The sequence below is a fragment of the Neopelma chrysocephalum genome, unplaced genomic scaffold (genome assembly GCF_003984885.1).
Source record: "Neopelma chrysocephalum unplaced genomic scaffold, ASM398488v2 Primary Assembly neopelma1_68, whole genome shotgun sequence".
NCBI classification, from domain to species: Eukaryota; Metazoa; Chordata; class Aves; order Passeriformes; family Pipridae; genus Neopelma; species Neopelma chrysocephalum.
The window spans coordinates 7,940,458-7,961,278 of NW_020897727.1; the positions used below are offsets into that span (position 1 = coordinate 7,940,458).

The 20,821-nt window shown below is 37.9% G+C and overlaps 1 protein-coding gene across 1 annotated transcript in view; it reads right to left on the reverse strand.

Annotated features, from left to right (window-relative positions):
* Positions 1 to 840: 840 nt before the first annotated feature.
* Positions 841 to 20,821, reverse strand: part of USP10 (ubiquitin specific peptidase 10) — a 48,812-nt gene continuing 28,831 nt past the window's right edge. The window contains exons 5-14 of the mRNA XM_027685008.1: positions 18,011 to 18,102; positions 16,427 to 16,536; positions 15,953 to 16,008; positions 14,503 to 14,606; positions 13,676 to 13,775; positions 12,235 to 12,415; positions 9,075 to 9,240; positions 5,710 to 5,854; positions 4,788 to 4,853; positions 841 to 2,061 (exon numbers count right to left, since the gene is read on the reverse strand). Coding sequence (XP_027540809.1) covers positions 1,874 to 2,061; positions 4,788 to 4,853; positions 5,710 to 5,854; positions 9,075 to 9,240; positions 12,235 to 12,415; positions 13,676 to 13,775; positions 14,503 to 14,606; positions 15,953 to 16,008; positions 16,427 to 16,536; positions 18,011 to 18,102 — 1,208 coding nt within the window. The 3' untranslated portion in view covers positions 841 to 1,873. The remainder of the gene's footprint in view (positions 2,062 to 4,787; positions 4,854 to 5,709; positions 5,855 to 9,074; positions 9,241 to 12,234; positions 12,416 to 13,675; positions 13,776 to 14,502; positions 14,607 to 15,952; positions 16,009 to 16,426; positions 16,537 to 18,010; positions 18,103 to 20,821) is intronic.

Sequence of the window (20,821 nt, forward strand, 5' to 3'; positions counted from 1 at the left end):
AAATCAAGAACAGTGTCTCAGTCATGATTTGTAGATCAGAAAATACTAATAAAATCTGATTAGCTATGAAAAAAAACCTGATACATTTGGATATCCAAAACAACCAACAAAGCATCAGTTAACTTTTCCAGCATCAGGATTGCAGCAGTGCTAAAATTAACCCTGCCTGAACATTCCAGAAAGAGAGCATCCATCTCATGAGCACCCACCTTTGCACAGGGAAAACAGGACCATCCCAAAGTGCCACTGGGCTGGACACTCCCACCTAGAACTGGAGCCCTGGGCAGGAAGCTCCTTCCTGGATGGAATGGTAACAGCATTGCTAGGAGTGATCCACAGGCAGGAAAATCCTGAGCTCTTCACCATCTGAGGACAGGGAAGATGAGGGCAAACCAGGAGGGCTTTCAACAGGTCCTGCTGCTCATCCAACACATTTTTTTACCAAAAGTCTTCCATGAAAATGTCAACCGGCTAAAGGAGGGAATAGTTTAGTTGAAGATAAACCACCACTTACCTCAGAACTGTGGGGGGGCTTTCAGGAGGATACAGAAGGATTTCATTCCCTCTCATGGCTGGCCAGGGCTCAGCTCAGTTCCAAGGAACTGCCACATCCCTTGGGATGACTGATCTCCTCTCCCTTCCTCTCTCCCCTCAAAGTTCAGCTCCACCCAGTGCAAAATGGGACATTCTGAAGTTTCAAGAAGTTGTAAAATTGAAAGAAAATAATCTACACTTCAGTTGGGGGGATCCCTACACCTCATGGAAGTGCTACACGGAAATCTTTGGAGTTCCCAAGGATAGGATTTACACCTGAGGAAAAACAAAACCCACACACACACCTTAAACCAACTTTGTGACTTTTATTGATGGGCGACAACTTTATACTTCTAGATATCACTAAACTGTGTACAATTAGGAACTCAACATTATAGGAGAGCAGACAGCAAAATTAAACAAAGCAGACTTAAAGAAATATCAATCTTAATTATTTTGCCCATTTTCTTAATTTCATGTACACAGAAGCATAAATGCAGTTTGAAATTTCTTAATAGCAATAAAGTTACAATCACCCATCTATATAGACTAACATCTTAACTCCAAATATTTGATCTGCAATGTGTACTTAAGCAGTTTCTCATCGCACAATTATTAAAATGTGTCTTCTTATCAGGAACCAGCAACTCTGCAGTTTGTACATGTTTTGAAGCACAAAGGACCATTTCCATCTCATACACATCGGCTCATATTTTACCACTTATCAAAAAACTATTGGGGAAAGCAGAGAGAGCTTTTTTATTTTTATTTTTTTTTTAAATTTTTTTTAATTTTTTTTTTTTTACTGAAGTAAAGATAAAACATTTTCACAGAAATCTACAAGTTCTGTTGCTGGTGCAGGGTTTTCTTCTACTACGCATTTAGAAAGTGGGAATTAAATGTCAATCCCTTTATTATCTTAGGATTCAGCATGAACTCAGATTAATTTTTGTTTCATATTTATTTTTTTTTGTGTGTGTGATTCACGAGACTCGAGTCTTCCAACCAAGCGACTTCATTCTGGCAAAAAGTCAACACAAGCTACGTCGCGCACAAACCCACGGTAGTTTCCTTTATCACTCTTATAGTTGCAAGGCGGGGTGGGGGAAAAAAAAACAAACAAACAAAAGGAAAAATTAAAAAAAAGGAAAAGAAAAAAAGGAAAAGGAAAAAAGGAAAAGAAAAAAAAGGAAAAGAAAAAAAGGAAAAAAAAAGGAAAAGAAAAAAAAGGAAAATAAAGGAAAAAAAAAAGAAAAAATAGATTCACTCAGAAGAGCATTTAGAGGAGAGGAAATTAGTGATAGTTGGCATCCTAGAGAGCAGGGTGCTGCAGGCAGGGTCACAGCAGGTCCACGCGGCGGTAGTACAGGAGGTAGGCTGTGCGTTCCGCAGTCGGCTTCACCACCTGGTACTGATGGATCACCTTCACGGCCTGGTCGTCGATGCGCAACCAGCCGTTGAGCCCGATTTGGAAGACGTCCGTGGTGTAGTGGCCACCCGTGGCGCTGTTCCCGTGGTGATACACAACTGCAGGGAGACAGGAGTGAGGCACGAGGGCACCACACAAACACACACACACACACAGCCGGGGAAACGGGGGATCAAGGGAAAGGCTCGCTCATGGAATAGTCCGAGTTGGAAGGGACCCACCAAGATCACAGTTCAACTTCTTAAGTGAAGGATTGAAGCCACGACCTTGGCATTATTCCTGGAGCAGGTGCAGAGGAGAGCAACAAGGTTGGTGAAGGGACTTGAGCACAAGTCCTATGAGGAGAGGCTGAGGGAGCTGGGGCTGTTCAGCCTGGAGAAGAGGAGGCTCAGGGGAGACCTCCTCACTCTCTACAACTCCCTGACAGGAGGGGGGAGCCAGGTGGGGGTTGGTCTCTTTTCCCAGGCAACTATCAGCAAGACAAGAGGGCTCGGTCTTAAGCTGTGCCAGGGGAGGTTTAGGTTGGATATTAGAAAGAATTTCTTTCCAGAGAGGGTAATCAGCCATTGGAATGGGCTGCCCAGGGAAGTGGTGGATTCTCCGTCCCTGGATGTGGCATCAGTGCCATGGTCTGGGAACCGCAGCGGGGTTGGATCAAGGGTTGGACTTGATGATCTCAGAGGTCCCTTCCAACCCAGCTGATTCTATGATTGTGTGATTATTAGCACCATGTTCTGACCAACGGAGTCAACCCACTGCCCCTCATTGTTTTCTCTAGATGGGATGATCCGGCTTAGGCAACAATCTCTAAGTATTTTTTAGTTCTTGCTTACATTTGATTCTGTGTAGAATCACAGAATGGTTTGGGTTGGAAGGGACCTTAAAGCCCATCTCATTCCACCCCCTGACATGGGCAGGGACACCTTCCGCCAGACCAGGTTGCTCCAAGCCCCGTCCAACCTGGCCTTGGACACTTCACAGAATCATAGAATCAGCAGGGTTGGAAAAGACCTCTGAGATCATCAAGTCCAACCCTTGATCCACTACCACCGTGGTTCCCAGACCATGGCACTGATGCCACATCCAGTCTCATCTTAAAAACCCTCAGGGACAGAAAATTCCCTGAGCAGCCCATTCCAATGCCTGATTACCCTCTCTGTAAAGAATTCCTTCCTAATATCCAACCTAAACATCCCCTGGCAGAGTTTATCACCATGCCCATCCAGGGATGGGGCAGCCATAGCTTCTCTGAGAATTCCATCCCAGCCCCTCACCACCCTCACAGGGAAGAATTCCCTCCCAGTATCTAATCCAACCCTGCCCTCTGTCAGTGTGAAGCCATTCCCCCCTGCCCTGTCACTCCAGCCCCTTGGCAAGAGTAACATTAGTCACACTTCTCCAGCATAGCAAATCTCATGATTCTAAACAAAGGGTTAAGTGAATTAAGAATCAGAAGCATCAAATTGCTTTTTATAACTTCCTAGAGGATTTTCTGGAAAGGATTTGCCTCGCAAAGGCCATTTGCAATGCGTGCAGCACACCCTGCAGAGTCTTCCAACAGGTACTGCCACACTTAGGGGGATACTCTCCACATTCACTCTGCTGACCACAACAGTATTCTATTGAAACTATTTGTAAAGAAAAACCTCTCTAATGGCCTATTAAAAAAAATCAAGTCAAAGTATGTAGTGATCTATTAAAAAAAAATAAAAATCAGGGCACACTTTTCCAACTGGCTCACATTTGTCATCAGTGCAGTTATCCCCCTCTGACCACGGCTTTCATTTTCACTGTAATATTATTCTGAAAAAAAGTTCTAGGAAAGAACCAATTATGAAAGAACCAATCTACAAGTTTCATATCTATTAGTTCTCAGTAACCTCCTTAACAAACCTGTGCACTGAACATCTCTGATTAACTGCTAATTCCAAGAGAGACTCAAACTGCCTTCTTTCCTTAAATGTCTCTTTTCCTGCAAAAGGCACAATACTCTCCATCTATCTATACATGTGGGGGAATTTAGCAAGTAGTTCTTTTACATTAGCCTAAACCTGAATTATTTTCTAAACTTTACTGTTCGACAGGTAGGCAAATTCTGGATGATATCTGAAACTTAATTCTTCAAAAGCTTATTTTGATAATTCAAAATTCATCCAACAAGCTGTTTCTGTGGATGAGAATGCTGGCAGAAGGCTGAAATATTGCACTTTTCCACAGAAAGAGTTAGAAAAAAATCACAGTGGTAACTCAAGTCACCTTAAATCTGCTGTCTAAACCTGTCCCATGAAAATCACTATGGAGAAAAACAACTGCACTGCCAGAAACAGTCCTGAATTTCCACAAGGGACAGGGATGTTCTTCCCTTCTGTAACCTCAGAGGTCACAGCTCCAAGTCACACAAGGCCGCCAGTGCTGGCACAGATTTGGTGACACAGAAGTTGGGGTTCAAGGGGATGCAAAGCCAGCATTCAAACAGCCTTTTCCAAAGACATTTGAAACATTATTCTGAGGATCTGTGCTGTATTTTAGGCACAGTTATATCCCAGCTGTATTTCAGCTTCTGCTGGTATTTTTCAGGCTGGATCTGCTACAAAACTTTTTGCAGAGTTGGATCAGTGAGATCCATAAATACAGATGCAACAATATACATGTACATACACATGCAAAAACCCCACTAAATACAAGAATTTGACACCCACAAGCTACTTCAGTATAATTTAAAAGAAAATACTTTCTATAAGCCAGGGAACTCCAGTGTTTCTACAATTCCATATGAAGAATTTGCATTTGCAACACAGGGACCAGAGGCAGAGAGATGAAATACCTGCAAAGAGCCGGTAGGTTCTTTGGCCTTTAAAAATTTTACTTTTCACACCAGGAGATAGTAGCTCTGGAGGAGGAGAACAAAGACAAAAAGGCAACAGTTAGAAAATTTCAAAATTTAATTTCAAGAGGATCAATCACTTCTCAGAGAAACCAACACCATCATAAGGGAGAAAGTTGAATTGAAATTTCTTCTGCAGCCTTTAAAGAATGATCATGGTTCTGATAACTCCTAATCAAGAGACTGAATTTTCAGGTTTGCTGAACACTGTAGTTTATGGAAGGTTTAAAAATACTACCAAAAATGAAGGAAAAAAAAAAAACAGAGCAAATGATCAGACTCTTGATTTTTTCCCTTTCATTCCTGCTGTCTATAAAACATCAGTTTCCTTCCATCAGCCACTAATTATTTAAATAATTTGCCACTTCTCTGAATTAAATCTGTGATAAAAATATCCAGGATTACTTGGCAACAGCCTTGTAGAGGGACACAGCCCTCATTCAAGAGGATCACTTCCCATTATTGTCCTCAGTAGTCTATAATTACTCCATATTTACTCCAGCCTATAACCCTATTCCATAAATCCACAGGAAGCTCTCCTTTGGTCAATCCATTGTCTATGAGGTGCCAAAGGTTTTAAAATCTTTCATCATAATGTTCTTTGCAAAACAGATGCTCGAACTCTTACAGAGGCAATGTCAGGTTCAGCAAGACTGAACTCAGAAACCCAAATATGTTCTTTTTAAGGAGGAAAAAAAAAAGGCAAAAAATACCAAATATTCATTCAAATTCCTGAGATTTCAAACAACGATGGAAACAAAAATCTCGCACAGAAGAAATAAAATCGAAACACGGATACCCTGAGGAAACACTATGTTATTTTTTCTCTAAAGAGGGGGAAATTCTGTTCAAAAATCTTTACCTTTACTAATTTCCAGATCAACAGGATACTCAATATTCTTGATAAGCTTCTGACACCCCCCAGTTTTCTCGTACACGAACCGCTTGAGGTGCAGAACAAGAACAGGGGGCAGCTCTTCCAGTGTGACTCTTCTGCTGATCTCCACCTGACATACACAAAGAACACCTGTAATTTCTTGTTAACTGCTCAAAAATCACTCCTTCAAATGAGGAATAAGTGTTTAATTTTAAATACACTTTAAAAAAAAAAACAGATTTGTTATTGTTAATTAATTTATGATAAAGACTTCAGTTTATGACTTAAAGTCCACTGGATCTTCAACTAAAGTGGTGTCTTAAAGGACAACTTAGCATTTTCAAAGAGAAAAATATGAGTTATGACCACACTTTTCTCTACCAAATAGTGATTTTTGTGGATTGTTTGGTTATAGTTATATAAAGTTGCTGTCTGAAAAGCTGAAACTGAGCTCAGAATTGCAGAACAAAAATGTTTTGCCTTCCTAGAAATTAAGACAAAAACACTTCTCAAAATAACTGCCCAAGGTTTTTTCTCCATTTTTTATTGGGAAAAATCTCTTTATTGGCAGTCACCAGCATATTGTTTTTCAATACAGGGCTTGATTCTGCTAGAACCTACTAAGTGTGGAATAGAAACTCATGGGGAAAAAACTATTTTCTCTTTCCAAGCTTGAAAAGTAAAACCTCTGAGGTTCTCAAGGAGCAGTTTGAGAACCCCAGGGAATGTGAAGACTCTTCCTAAGGAGTATGGGGAAGGGAACCTGGAAAAGTCAATGAGGGAAGGTCAATTTGTTGCTGAAGACACTGAAAACATCTGCAAATAGGAATGAGAGTGAAAGGAAAATCACTTCAGTGAGGATAAAAATTAATCCCTTAAAAAACATATTAACTATTGAATATTCAAGATTTAACCAACTGAACTGTAGGACCAAAAGGAACCAAAACATCTTTCTACAAATGCAAGTGAAATTTAAGTCAGAAACAGCAAGAGGATGTCACTCCATTTTAAACAGCTGTTTGCATTTAAAATGCCTAATTTAACACTGCATGAAAATCTGACTGATTTTCTGTTTGTATTAATACACACATAAAATTCAAAACCAGCTCAAAGTGATTAAAAAATAAATTTTAAGATAAATCATTCACATATATTTGGAAGATTGCTCCTCTCCTATCTATTCTATGCCCACAGTTTAATCCAGATTAAAACAATCATGAGACTGCAATAATTTTTAGTAATATAATAATTTTATTTTTAGCTTTATCAGTAATCCTGAGTTTCCCTTCTGTAAAATGGATACTAAATACTTCTTTGCAACACATTCTGGAAATTACTATCTGCAAAGTCCTTTGCTGGATCTACAGACAATGATTTCAGTGTTTTTACTACAATTTTAGTACAAGAACAACTATTTCAACTTGAATTTCTTAAAAAAAAAAAAAAAAAAAGGTGTAGAAGACACTGTGGATAGTTGTATTTCCATCCAAACTCTGAAATAAGCCAGCCCAAACCTCCAGCACCTCATTTGAACACCCATTTCTTCCAAACCCCCTAATTGAGCACTGGGTTGTCAGTCAAGAAGTTAAAACCATCTGCAGGGAAAACCAAAAAATGAATGACTGGCAAAACAAGATCCATGTGGTAAATCATGATGAGCTTGCATTGTAAATGCTTCTTTCACATGGAAAACAACTGGAGAAAAAAGTGTTCTGAGCATTCAAGGCAAATTTCAGCTATTCATCTTTGGCTTCTCAAAGAAAATGATCCATCTTTGCTTTATCTCACCCTATTCTCACTTGGAGTATTTAGAAAACACAGATACAGACATGAATGTCAGAGAGAACACCTACAACTCCAGAGTTATCCACAGTGTACAGGGAATTTCCATCTGAGCAATCCAGGCACACCAGAGGTGATGTTCTTTACTGCTGCCCACCATAAGGAGCAAGGCACTGCCTTAGAGAGGAAAGTTTAATTTATTACCCTCTACCACAAGTTCTCAAACTGCAAGGCCCAAGGCAAGCTTTTCCTCCCTGGAAAGATTTTTCTATTGCAGTTATTACTATTATGTATTATTTGAAAAAGGAGATAAAAAAATTTTGCAAAGCTGCTTGAGAATGTAAAATAAAATGTCCTGATACTTAAAGCAACAGAGAATCACAGGGCTTGGAGATCTCCAAGATCTTCCCCTCTGAATCAAGTAAGAGCACTTGTGTAAATCCTGAGCTGTGCTTCTCCAGCCCTCTCTTACAGCAGTCAGGACAACTCCACAAGCACCACAGGCACACCTAATCCAGGTCATAGTGCTAATTTACTGTCCAAGTATCACAGAGAAAAATCAGTCTTCTCTTTTTCAGAGCAGGCTTTAACACACTAATTTTTACATCTGGATCCATCTCTCTACTTTCATGTTTTTATTTCTTGAGGCTGAACAGCTCCTTGCCCTTATTCCTTCCTTTTACATCACAGCTTCTATACCACCATTCATTTTGATTGGTATTTTCCATGTATTTTCCAACTATGAAGAACATTTCTTCAAGGTGTAATTTTTGGGGCTGTCCTGGGCAGGGAGTTGGACTTGGGTGTTCCTTGGGGGTCCCTTCCAACTCAGGACATTCTGCAAGTTTGTGAACCAATCACCTAAAACTGAATATAATATTACTGACAAGTTGGTTTTTCAGGTGTACAGCAAACCAGTCACCTACAGAGTGCCAAGGACACTGAATGGAGGTTTTACTGGCTTTTGAAACATTTCAGATTAGTAATCCAGAGAGAAAGATCATGATTATCCAACATTTTAGAGAGGTTCTACACTGACTTTTATCGGGTCTCCCATCAATGAATATTTCCATTTTTGATCTGTAAGTGAAGTGTGGAAACCAAAACCCCTCAAGGACAGCCACACACACAACCAGGCAAGTGTTCTGCTCCAGGAGTTTTCTTCCTGAAGCAAGAGCCTGGTTTGAAATGATACTTTGAAGAGCTGCTCCTTTACTAACAAAATCTGGCAATTCCCAGGAATCAGTATGTTATGATCAGCTAAACATAACAATGTGTATTATTACCACAGTTCACTCTGTAATTTAATATACACTGCAGTAAAATCTCCAATAAATTACTACACCAGCTATTTACAGGCATGCTTTTGGTTAAGAGTTAATTCTTTTCCTCTCAGTGTATGTGCTCACATCTAAGGCATTTTACTGCTGCAGGACACTTGGGAAAGCTCCTCCCTCTTTTGTTAATGTAAGAGTGTTCAAACAACTATCTGTAAAGCAAAAGCTGTATAAAAACCCTTTTAAAAACTTTAGCAGTTGGCTGTAAAGAAAGGGCTCAGCAGAACACACCTCCTGCTTGGTTTTTGTGGTGTATCCCTGGACAGACTCTCTTGCCACCAAACTTTCCAAGGCATCCTGCACTGTGCGGATCTTGTCTGACTGGATGTCCAGCTGCAGGGTGAAGAAAGGTTGCAGTGTAGCAGACTCCTTGGAACTCTGCTGGTAAACAACAGATCTAGGGGGGAAAAAAAGTTAAAATGTAATAAAGTGCCATTTTCGACAATACAGAACCTTCAAGTCAGAATAAAGTTACTTAAGTAACTCAATTTATATGAAATTCAAAGCAAGACACAAATACAAAGGTTAAGCTTTAAGGCTCAACAGGAAACACTCACTGCTATTTAAAGGGTTTTAACATCCACTAAGGACATACTGAATGGGATATAACTGAATTGTTTTATTTATGCAAAGATTAAAACAGCTATTGGATAAGCATCAAAAGGTTAAAGAAAAAGTCTGAAATTTTTGATAATGCATTTAAAAAAGAAATTCACCTCCAGGCTCTTTTTGTGTTAGTTTTGAAATTACATTTCCCAACACATCTTCAGAAGTGCAAAGTCCTAATGCTTATCTGTGTTCTGCTGTAAAAGTTACAACTGATTCCAGATTCTCTAATAAAAATACACTAATTTTTTAGTCACTTCACTAAGACCAGTTTCACAGTGATTTTAAATTGTTTGCTTAAATCTTGCCACAGGAAATACAAACTTTGCTCCATCAAGGACTGGCATTTCCTTTTCCTCCCATCATTTTCTGTGTCCAGACTTCCTCCATGTACTTACTCCTTTGTACATAAATTGGAGCCTTTTGGAAAACTAGCAGAGGTAACGACCTGGGGCATGAGAACATGTTTTCTGGGTTTTTTTGGGGTTTTGTTTTTGTTTGAAGTGTGTTCAGTTGCAGCTTTTAAGTAGCCTGGTTTGGTGAGCACTGTTTTGTTCACTGCACTAAGTGGATCTTCCTGACTTTCATTTGTCTTAAACTTCACTGAAAAAAAATGAAGATTTTTTTTTCTTTTATTTTGAAGGCAGTACTTGCATTAAAAAGCTCCAGCTTCTACAAAAACGTGGCTTTACACACAGCCAAAGAAATTATTCATTTATTATGGTGGTATGCACTACAAGGCTTGAAAATACAATTATAATTAACACAGCTCTGATCCATGTGGCCAGGCTGGAATGTCTCCAAGTCAGGTAGGAAATGATGTTCAGATTAATGCAGGTTAAACAAAAGAGCCCCTTTGACTCAGGGAAGGCCCTGAAGCACCAACAGAAACAGCCAATGCAGCTTTATATTGGCAAATATATATCCTTTAGAGGAAAGGGAGGGTATGGAAAACAGTAGCATCATTATTTCAGTTTAACACTTCCTCCTTGGCTGTGTTAAAGGACAAAACCTTCAGCACATGGCAAGAGCAGTGTTTCAATAAACAAACCCTTCCCTGCTTTTGGATACACTTCCTAATTATTTTTTTTTGAGAGCAATAATCCAGAGAAAAATGTTAACAGCTCCAACTGTGTTCAAGATCAGGTATTAAAATTTAATGAATAACAGCAGTAATATTCTCAAATAAGAATGTTAAGAAAAACTTTAAAAAAAAATATTAGAAATTATATTGTCATATTTGTTCAGAACATTTTCTTCACAAAGATATGCAGAAATTGATATGATAGCAAAGCCTTTGCTGGATTATGATTTTTCTGTAGCAGCATCACTTATTAGGATAACTACAAATCTCAGCTGGACAAGGGAAAATGCATCATTTGCAGTGAATAATTAATTGGGCACTGCATAAATTCTACATTAAGAATTTTTCAGGCAAACCTTGTACTTGCACATTTAAGTCTCACATTGCTAAGGAAGACTTTATGGGTTGTCTGCCTAATAGGTATTTAATAGACTCGAGTCTTGCAAGGCCAGCCCAAAGTTTCCCAAGCCTTAAGCTTCCCAATTCAAAAGTTTCCCAAACCTGAAGATGCCAATTCAAACCATCTTTTCCTGGCTGCTTTTTCCACTTCATTTTTCCAGTTTCTGATGCTTTCATTTAGTGGAATTCTACTGCCATTTCCATATTCAATCCTTCCTATCTCCACCCTCAGCCTCAGAGGACGAGGCTTTCCAACATCCCATGGGATGTTGTTCCTTTGGCAAATTGTGTGGCCTGGTGGGAGGGATAAGTGACAGCAAACAGCAGATGTTGGATTGGACCCTTGATGCAAGTTTTTGCCTTTTTTCAGTATCACCTTTGCTTTACATCATTTTCTGTGGACTTCCACAGAAAACAGCATTCACTCAGGATTTTAATACAAAAACTAACGGAATCAAGTAGAGATCTAAACAACCCTGACCATGATAAATACATTTAAGGTATTTATTTAAGGTATAACAACCCCTTGGGTACGTGAGCCCTCGATGTAGAATTCCATCAATACCTACAAACATCTGTCTGCCAAATTCTATGGAAAATATAATTTTATTTGCCAGCTGTCTGGCTCGAAACCCAGGAGAATAAATAATTTCAGAGCATTTCACAGGCAGAAGGCACTAGCCCACATTATTCACACTTCTAGACTGAATATCTGGCAACACAAGAGAGTCAAACACCAGCAATTAAGTGTCTGTCTCCAATTTAAAAATAATTCTTCAAGTCTAGCAGTTTTGTTTTGAATATGTTTTTAGCAAGTGTTTACTTTGCTTTCATTTTAAATTACACATTTCTCCAAACAAGTCATGAGGCTTCCTTTCCAAAAAATATTCTTTCAGGATCTACTTTCTGCCTTCATCTGGTATCAGACCTGAATATAAGTAATGTCCCACATTCTTTTCATTCCAGTAACATCTTGTAGTAATTTATATTTTTCCAGACTCCTTTTGCTTTTAACATTTATTAACTATAACACATAACTTTCTCTGGGAAGCATTAAGTGTCTAAAGAACTAAAAGCCCATAATTTTTTACTTTATTTCCTTCTTTCACTCACAAGATTTAACTCTTTGTAAATCTCATTATCTCTTAGTATCCTTATTTACAACACGAGTCAAGAATTCTCAGAGGACACAAAAATTAGGCAGCTGGAATTCTTAAGACATTAATATTCCAAGCATATTTTCTATGTGCAACGCTTTGCTTCTCAAAAGTTTTTCTTTCAAGACACTTAAAAGTACCGTACCTTATGTGACCACCAAAGATATCAGTGATTGGAGTCTGCACAAAGTCAGCCTGGCGAGTGACTGAGGACTTGTTGCGAGGTCCCACTTGCTCCCACTCGTCCTCACTGCCTTCCCCTTGTTCCTCCTGCTCCTCTTCCTCGGGAACAGCCTGAGCCTCGGGGCCGTTGGACACCGACAGTTCTTCAGGTGACCAAGAAAAAAACCCCACGTTGAGTTTTTTATGAATAAAACAAATAGATAGATAAAGAATTTGAAAGGCAAATAACCCAACGGGAATAATAATAATAATAATAATAATAATAATCCTTTCCAAGGATAAAATGCTTCCACAGATCAATTGATTTGATAAAAGAGAACAAGCGTTTTCCAGGCTCACTCCTAGCTGGACACATCCTGTGTTAACAGAACCCAGCTCACTGATGACTGTATGTAAATAAATGGAGTTTTCCAGCAAAGTTTGATATATTTATAGCAGTAAATTTATGGGGTAGAAAATTAGAAAGTCAAGTGTTATTCTGGAAACATAATTAAACCATTATTAAATACACCTCCTTCTCTGCACAGGTATTTTACAGGGAACCCAAGGCTTAGCAAATATTTTCTCTGCAAGTGCCGAAGTCAGGAGGCTATAAACTGCACACAGTTACAGAACATGTGGAATGAACATTTTAAATCTTAAAAAATTTACCCAACTAAAGAGAAATTGGATAACTAGGGATCTTAACTCTATACTTGGCTAAGGCTCACAGTATTTTGTTTCATTTTTAACAGAGGGCTCAACCATAAAGCCACTATAAAACAAAATGGCATTTTACTTTGCATACAATTCTGGTAATTCTTCCAAAGAAAAATTCTTCACTGACTTTGTCAGTAGGAATTTTAAAATCATTTAATATGCTGTTTTATACTGGATATAAATTAGCCTTTAGTCTAGAACTTTCCACTTCAAAAAGAAGACTTTTAACAGTGGTTTAAAGATCAGTGAAAAAAGACACTGATCTATTTTGAGCTCCCACTGAGAGAGCCAAAACCCCAGAAAACAACTGACACTGCAGGTATTATGAATGACAAACATCCCTATGCTTCAGACAAGACCAGTCAACTTGAGTGAACCTCAAATAATGTATACATTTGTAATATAGAATTTTATTGGTCAGGAGGACCAGGTATATGACTGACTGTCATTCAGAGCATTTACAGACTGATGGTGCTCTTCTAAATACCCAGTAACTTCAGATCATTTATAAACTACAGAATGGGCTCATTTTATCCAGATTTTAACAAAATATTATTTGGTAATGTCAGAGTCCCCTAAAACATAGCATTCTACCCCATCTCAACATCTACTCTAAACATTACTCTGTGTTACAGAATCACCATACAAACACAATATTTGAAATAAATTGTTTTCTACCAAGGGAAAAAAAAATATCCACTAACTTTCATTATGTGGAGAGAGAAGTTTCTTGAGGGTCAGCATTTCTTCATGTAGTCCATTGAGGATAAATCCCAAGTATTCTTCAGCATCCTCTTGCCTGCCCTGAATAAAACATTTTTTTCAATTAATTCTATGACATTTTCATGGTTTCCTTTTAACAGAAGGTTCATGAGATGGACCATCCAGCTTTCTCCTACTAATTTAGCTTATTCAGCAACTACTGAGCCTAAGTTATAATGTCAAATAAAGTTTAAATTTTACTGTAACAGCACCATATTTTTAACCAGTTCAAACCAAACTGCCCTAAGCAAATACACCCATAAGCTTCACGTGGCATTTTTGCATTCTCCTCAATACAAATTCCATTTAACACGTGAGCTGGGGTTTTTTTCCCCTATTTCTTTTAAAACCACTATTAAGAGTTGATGTCAAGCCACAGCCAAATCAAAAGATAGTTTCAACTAATACCTTTTCTTTAAATTGAAACTAAACCTGAAATAGTATTTTGAAGTCTCTGGACCTTTGACCATTCCAGGCTGAATCCCTCACAAAAATGAACAACTGCTCATTTCTTAAATGTCAATCCATTGGTAACTTCATTATAAAAAGAGATGTTCCATTCCAATAGCAATTTTTTCATTATTCTGACACATCAAACTGCCAAACCTACAATTAACTAATTCAAGTCCCAAGATGTTATGTCTTCATTATAATGAGCTTCATTATAACGAGCTATCAATTAGCTGATTTTCGTGGTGTTTGAGCACAGAATCTGATGTGTGGCTTTACACAGTTTCAGTGACAGGGAGTCAAGGATTTTAAGTCCCACCTTTTCTGACAGACTCGACTTTATAACCGTCAAGAGTCTATAAATGTAGGTCGGTTCAAAGGCAGCTCCTGGTCGGATGTCTCTCACTATTTTATCACCTAAAGCTGCAAAGCAAAAGAGAAATAAATATAAGTAACAATCTAGAGAAGTTTTTCTACATTATACATTAATATTCTCCTCACACATCACTAGATTTTGGAGCTCAGCATTTATTTACTAATAGTTTTATTCTAATCTTGGTACTCTTATCTGTAAACATTTTTTTAAAAAACCATCTTACATCACCCTGCATAGACTGACAGATGCTCTAGGAAAGTTAATAAACACTCTGAAGATTAACAAGAATATCCAAAGCTATCATAAATGTTCATAAAAGAATGTTCATAAAAGAACATTCCAGTTCTATTTAAATTTTTGTACTCGAAGAACACTTCTTAAAAGCTTGTATGTATTTGCAATTCTAACAGATCATGTTCCCTCACTGGAGAAAAAAAAACAAACCAAGAAACAGTTTGACAGAATGTTCCACCTAATGGCAATACAAGGCCTCGAAACTGTACTTGAAAACTACACAATGAAATGACCTAGAAGTATAATAAGTTGCATAAGCCAGTGAGATTTGTTTTACAGAAAGAAACCACAGAAATGTCTGAACTGTTTGGAAATCACTGGAACAACCAGCTCCTTGCAATATTTTCTTATCACGTTACATAAAAAAGTTTCAGGAATGTGCTTGTTTCTGTAAGTTTGTAATACAACAGACTTGCTTAAGATTAAAATTAAAAAAACCCTGAAATCTGTAAGATAATTTATTTGCATCAAAAAATATTCTACTCCTTGCTACATGATCATCGTTGAGCCTAAATCTGCATTAGCAGGAGTCAAACACTTTTAAAGCTTTCACTCTGGAATCAGAAGCCAAGATAGTATTCCTGCAGGCAATCTCCAACTGCTCAGCAGACCTGTTCTGGCCCCTTTTGTTCCAAATGAATGGGAGAGTTCAGGATTTAAGGAAGGATGATAGAATTGAGCAATGTGATAAACCAAACAGCTGGAAATAGGTAAGGTAGGAAGTGGAGTAAAATACTGTATTTTTTACATGATTTTGTTAGAAAGGGCATGTTCTGAGAAGAAATCTTAAAAATTAAGTGAACCTTCAACAAAAACTATTCTTATTGCACTTGTACACTGGTCCACCACATAGAAGAAAAAATTTAAGGTGTAACACCTCTGACTTCTTGACATGCATCACCAATAAGAAAAAGTGCAACACTGACACAAAAGCAACAGCAAATTTTGTAAGGTTTTGAGAAATCCCAGACTCCCAAAGAGCCCTAAAGAGGATCAAGCACCAGTATTTAGAGGTCTCAAGTACATCACCCAATGAGATCCTTACCCCAAAGCCTTCTTACCACCACTTTATGACTTTTCTGTCCGTATTCCCACTCACCTTGCTTTGCTTTAGGAGGTACAGGCATATTAGTGAACTCATTCATTAAACGAACACTGCAACAGAATGGAAGGAACAACTCCACATGAGCAGCAAGTTAAGACTTAGAAGGACAAATAATACAATCAGATCATTGCCATTACGACTGCCAAAAAATAGAATATCATCACAAAGTCTGAGTAAAGACATAAAACCCAACCTGATCACTGTAATGAACCCCAGGTGTTTGGTTGGTTCATTTTTGCATATTAAACACAATTTACAACTGATATTCCCGAGGCAACAGGAAGTATCCTCCTTGACTAGTCAAGGAGTTGTAAAATACCAAGTTCATTATAAAAGGCATGGATCACCCAAAAACCACACGAGACAGACTCCTGGATACGGAGCAAGTTTCAACAACGATCATTTGTTATTTCTGAACGAGCTCAGTCAGATCCCAGACTTTTTATTCCCTTTTCCCAAGCTACTTACAAACTGTCTAGCATTGGAGTTGAGGTACACGGCCTCTGCGATTTGGAATACATTGGAATGGACTTCATTAAATGATACATTGGTGGGCAAGCAACCAAGGCCTGCAGGGTCTATGCAGTGGCATTAAGGAAATATGCAGAAAATTCATCTGTATATTAACCAAATATTCAGTTATATTTCAAATTCTATGCAAACTCTATATTTTTATTATGTCGCTAAATCCCATAACACTGGAAAAGAAGATGAAGTTTTATCACAACATTAAGCAATGATGTGTAGAAGTCATACTAAAAAAAACACAGTTTTTTATAACATGCAGTGATTTCAGTGACATTTTAATCATGGCAAAAAGGAAAACATTTTGTGGAGGTGCAGGAGAGGAAAAGAACCTTCACAGAAAAGGCTTTATAAAATTAACAATTTGAAAATTGGCAAGAGATAACCTGTAACATGCTTTCAGAGAAGAATGGAAGAAGCCAACAGATTTTACGTCAAAGGTGGTGATTCACCCCTGTACCCAAACCAAAAGTAACTCTCTGTGATGTGAGACATTCTGCAGTGTCAGGAGTTGGGAGCAACCAGTGAAACTCCAGAGTACACTGGCAGAATAACAGTTTAAAATCACCTACTTGGTGAGACCAGTGAACACAGGACATGCATTAAAAGACTGGAGGGAAATTACAAAAAAGGCATCGATCTCAACAGTTACAAAGAGATATTAATTTGATCCCCACAGTGTGCAAAAATTGAATAACAAATTCTCATGTAACACTTCAAGACAAAAAATGGGAGCTAATATGTATATGTAACAGCTCAGTGCACAAATGGTTATATAAGATAAAAGCTGAAGTTTAAAGCACAATTGTTGGTCTGGAAATAGTTTATTAGGCTCTGTCATGATCAGTCTTGAAATTGGTCTTAGTATTTTTCCCTTGCACTACCAGCACTCGAGGTATCCCAAATGTCACTCACAGTGAGCCTTGCTAACACAGGAGATAATTTTAAAAATCATGAATGATTTTTATTAATATCATAATTTAACATTAAAGGACAATCTCCGTTCCCCAGAGTAAAAGTTATTTTTGCAGGAGAATACAATTCCAATACATTAAAAGCAGGCTCATCCTCCACAATGTAATGTGCAAAAGGAATATTTTAAACAATAATAGTGACAGCCTGCTCAACAAAAACCCAAATGATCCCCTTACCAACTGCCAAGACAAAGCCCAAGAATCAGGACAGTTACTTCAAATACAAAAGATAAATAACCACCTAAACTGATGCACAGAGTAAACATAATTAGAAATTAAAAGGTTTTCAATCAGGAGGAAGTTACAGTTCTGCAATATTTTGACACAGGCAACAACTGCAAACAGGACTGGAGGGGAACTCTGGACATGAGGCTCAAGGATCCCAAATCCCCCTGGATTTCTAGCTGCAACATTTCACATCTTAACCACAGCAGCAGGATCTGGGAAGACAAACACTTTTATAAAATACTTACCAGAGAAATCCAGAAAAACTTTGACAGATATACTACACAAATTTTAACTTAAGAGTATTATTTTTTCCAGGGAAGGATACAGCATTGATGTAGCACCAGTTTCCTTTGTTGATCAGCCCTCGGGGTTGCAAAGACACTGGTTTATGTATTAGCCTTACACTTTCCAGTATTTCTGCAGGATGAGAAACAGCAAATTGAGCATCAACAAAACTCACATGTGGCCATCAAACAAGTATCTGTTGCTGCATCACAAAATAATTCAGTTCAATGTACAAGATTTCCAGAAACTTCAGCAAATCATTTTCACTCCATTTAAGCCCTGCTTGTATTTCAAACCAGACGTGTTTCTTCCACCGGAGACATCCTGGAATTCGGGTCGGGAGGATGCTGGGACAAAAACCAACCACTGGCATTTCAAAACTGACAAGACCTATTTGGTTTTATTTTTGTTTCCTTAAAAGCAGATACTTTTATTTATATAGATACATAGATATAAAATCCCATTAGCTGGCAGCACTCGTCCCCAGTTTTAGGAAGTATTTCCCAAATTCTTCTGCTTGAAAGGGAAATGAAGATGGCAGAGCAGTCCCAGTTCACAGGTTTCACCATCCACTATCTTACAACAAAAACATCTCAGTGCAAACAGACAGACAGATGTTACTGTGCTCTTCAGAACAGGCTGTTTTATTTACTGGTTTAAGACTTGCAAAATCTACGAGATAACAGCCTTACATAATGTAATTCCAACTGTTTTCCTGCTTCCAAAACCTTCAGCAATGAAGTTTAAAACTTAGAAACCACTGCACATAATTGTGCCTCAGTTATGAAACAAGAGCAACACAGGGAGTTTTTCCAGGAATCCTGACCTGTTATTTAGGTCCCCAAATAAAAACTGTTTAAAGAAAAATATTTGACCTGGTGTATCTTAAATTTGCAAAATAAGGACAAGAGGTATACAAGTCAGAACAAACAGATGTAAATGAACGTGGCAATTGTCTGCCAAGGGGATTATTTATTTCTATAATAGATGTGAGGACCCTTATATGCTACCCTGCATAAACCTAAAGAGTTTGAGCTATTCTCTAGAAGGAGAGATAAAATAACATGACACAGGTGGAAAAACAGAGGCACAAAGCCATAACTAAGCAGAGGAGGTGGCAGAACTGCCAACAAAATCCACGTCCTTCTACTTCCAAACTATCTCCTTACATATAAGATTGTATTTCCTGCAGATACCACCAGTTCTCACCATATAAAAATGACAAAAAAATAGGTCATTTTTAAATCAGTCACCTATTACATAAAGAACCTGGCAGCTGAAAGAGCAGACAAAAAAATAAGATGGAAAATGGAAAATGTAGCAGAGATGCAGGTGAAAACTCCTCTGTGAGTGCTGAAATAGTTATTAAATTACTGCTCAAGTATTCCAGGATATATTAACAAAGCAGTAACATTTGAACTGTGCTGTGCACACATACAATCTTTCTGTTAATATAACTAAGCACTGTTGGAAATTAGGATAAAAATAGAAGAAAAAATTTATATTTTGAATGTCTATCAGCAACTTTTGACTAACTCTTCCCTATTTTTGCACCATGCTAAAGAAAGATATTATTAGGACCTTTAGCATCCTCTTGTGGTCATAAAACTGCTTTGTAGCAGTGTCTAGTGCAATTACTGTGAGTTTATTTCTTTTAACAAAGAATTACCTTTGTGTACAGCATTCAATACCACATCTCCATCTAACATTTACACAGAAACTAAAAGAACTTTTACAAGAGCATCAGAAGAAAAATACACTCAGAACCATGAAAAAAACAATCTTAAAATTTCAAAACCTGTTAGAAAGCTCAAGTTATTAATCAAAAAGAACTCACATTCCCTTTGGAGAATGACTTGTGAAAAGGCCTCGATTTGAAAACAGATCTAGAACAGTATTAACATTTTTGTAGGTAAACAAAACACATTTTGCTAAAGTTCATTCACCAGGTCTTGTTATTACAAATATCTGCCAATTTTTTTCTAGAAGAGGTTATTTCCTTATCAAAGTAAGTCCAAAGTTTAACAAGAGAGGAACCACGTGGACACAGTCTCCAGGCTGAAGACACTTGTTAAAAGTTAGGAATTTAACCTTAGATATTCAACACTCAGCCTGAGGCCCCTATTTGGAGAATATTTTGTCTCTCAGATCTTTCTTCAAACTGGACAATGATTAAAAAATCCCAGGACAACACTGCTGGATAATCCTACACAAAATCAGTATCTGCAAGAATGCAACAGGCTACATTTATGAAGTCATTTATAACACCCCCAAACCTTGCATGTCTCCACTCCACAACTCCTTAAGTGCTCCTTTACCTTACCTACCTTTACAATAACAAAATATTTTCTAATATGTAATATTGAAACACCTTTCTTACAATTTGAACTAATTCCTTTCTTTTTCTCTAGTCTTGGGAGAACAGTGAATCATCATGTAAATTTACATCTGTGGTCACTCCAACCATCTCAACTGAGACAAAGTAAATCCAAATTTTCCATGTTTGCCTACATGGTTTTCAAACCTTACTTCTATTTTCACTGCTGCACTGTGGAATCTTCCTTGAGAACTAATGCCCACAGACTGGCATTTCCATCAAGTCCTCAACAGCAACAACAGAATTGGAGTTATCTTCCTCCTTTTCCATGTAAATTGGTATTAACACACAGTGGGAAAAAACTTCTTCTTCAGCTTTACTGAGGACACTCCTCAACTCCCTAAAACTTCCAGATCCTCTTCTCTAATTCTACTACCAACCATGAGTGTGGGTGTTGAACAAAGCACTGAGGTTCCTATTTTCCAAACAGGACAGAGAACACCAAAGAATGGAAAATAAAGAAAAACCTCCTTT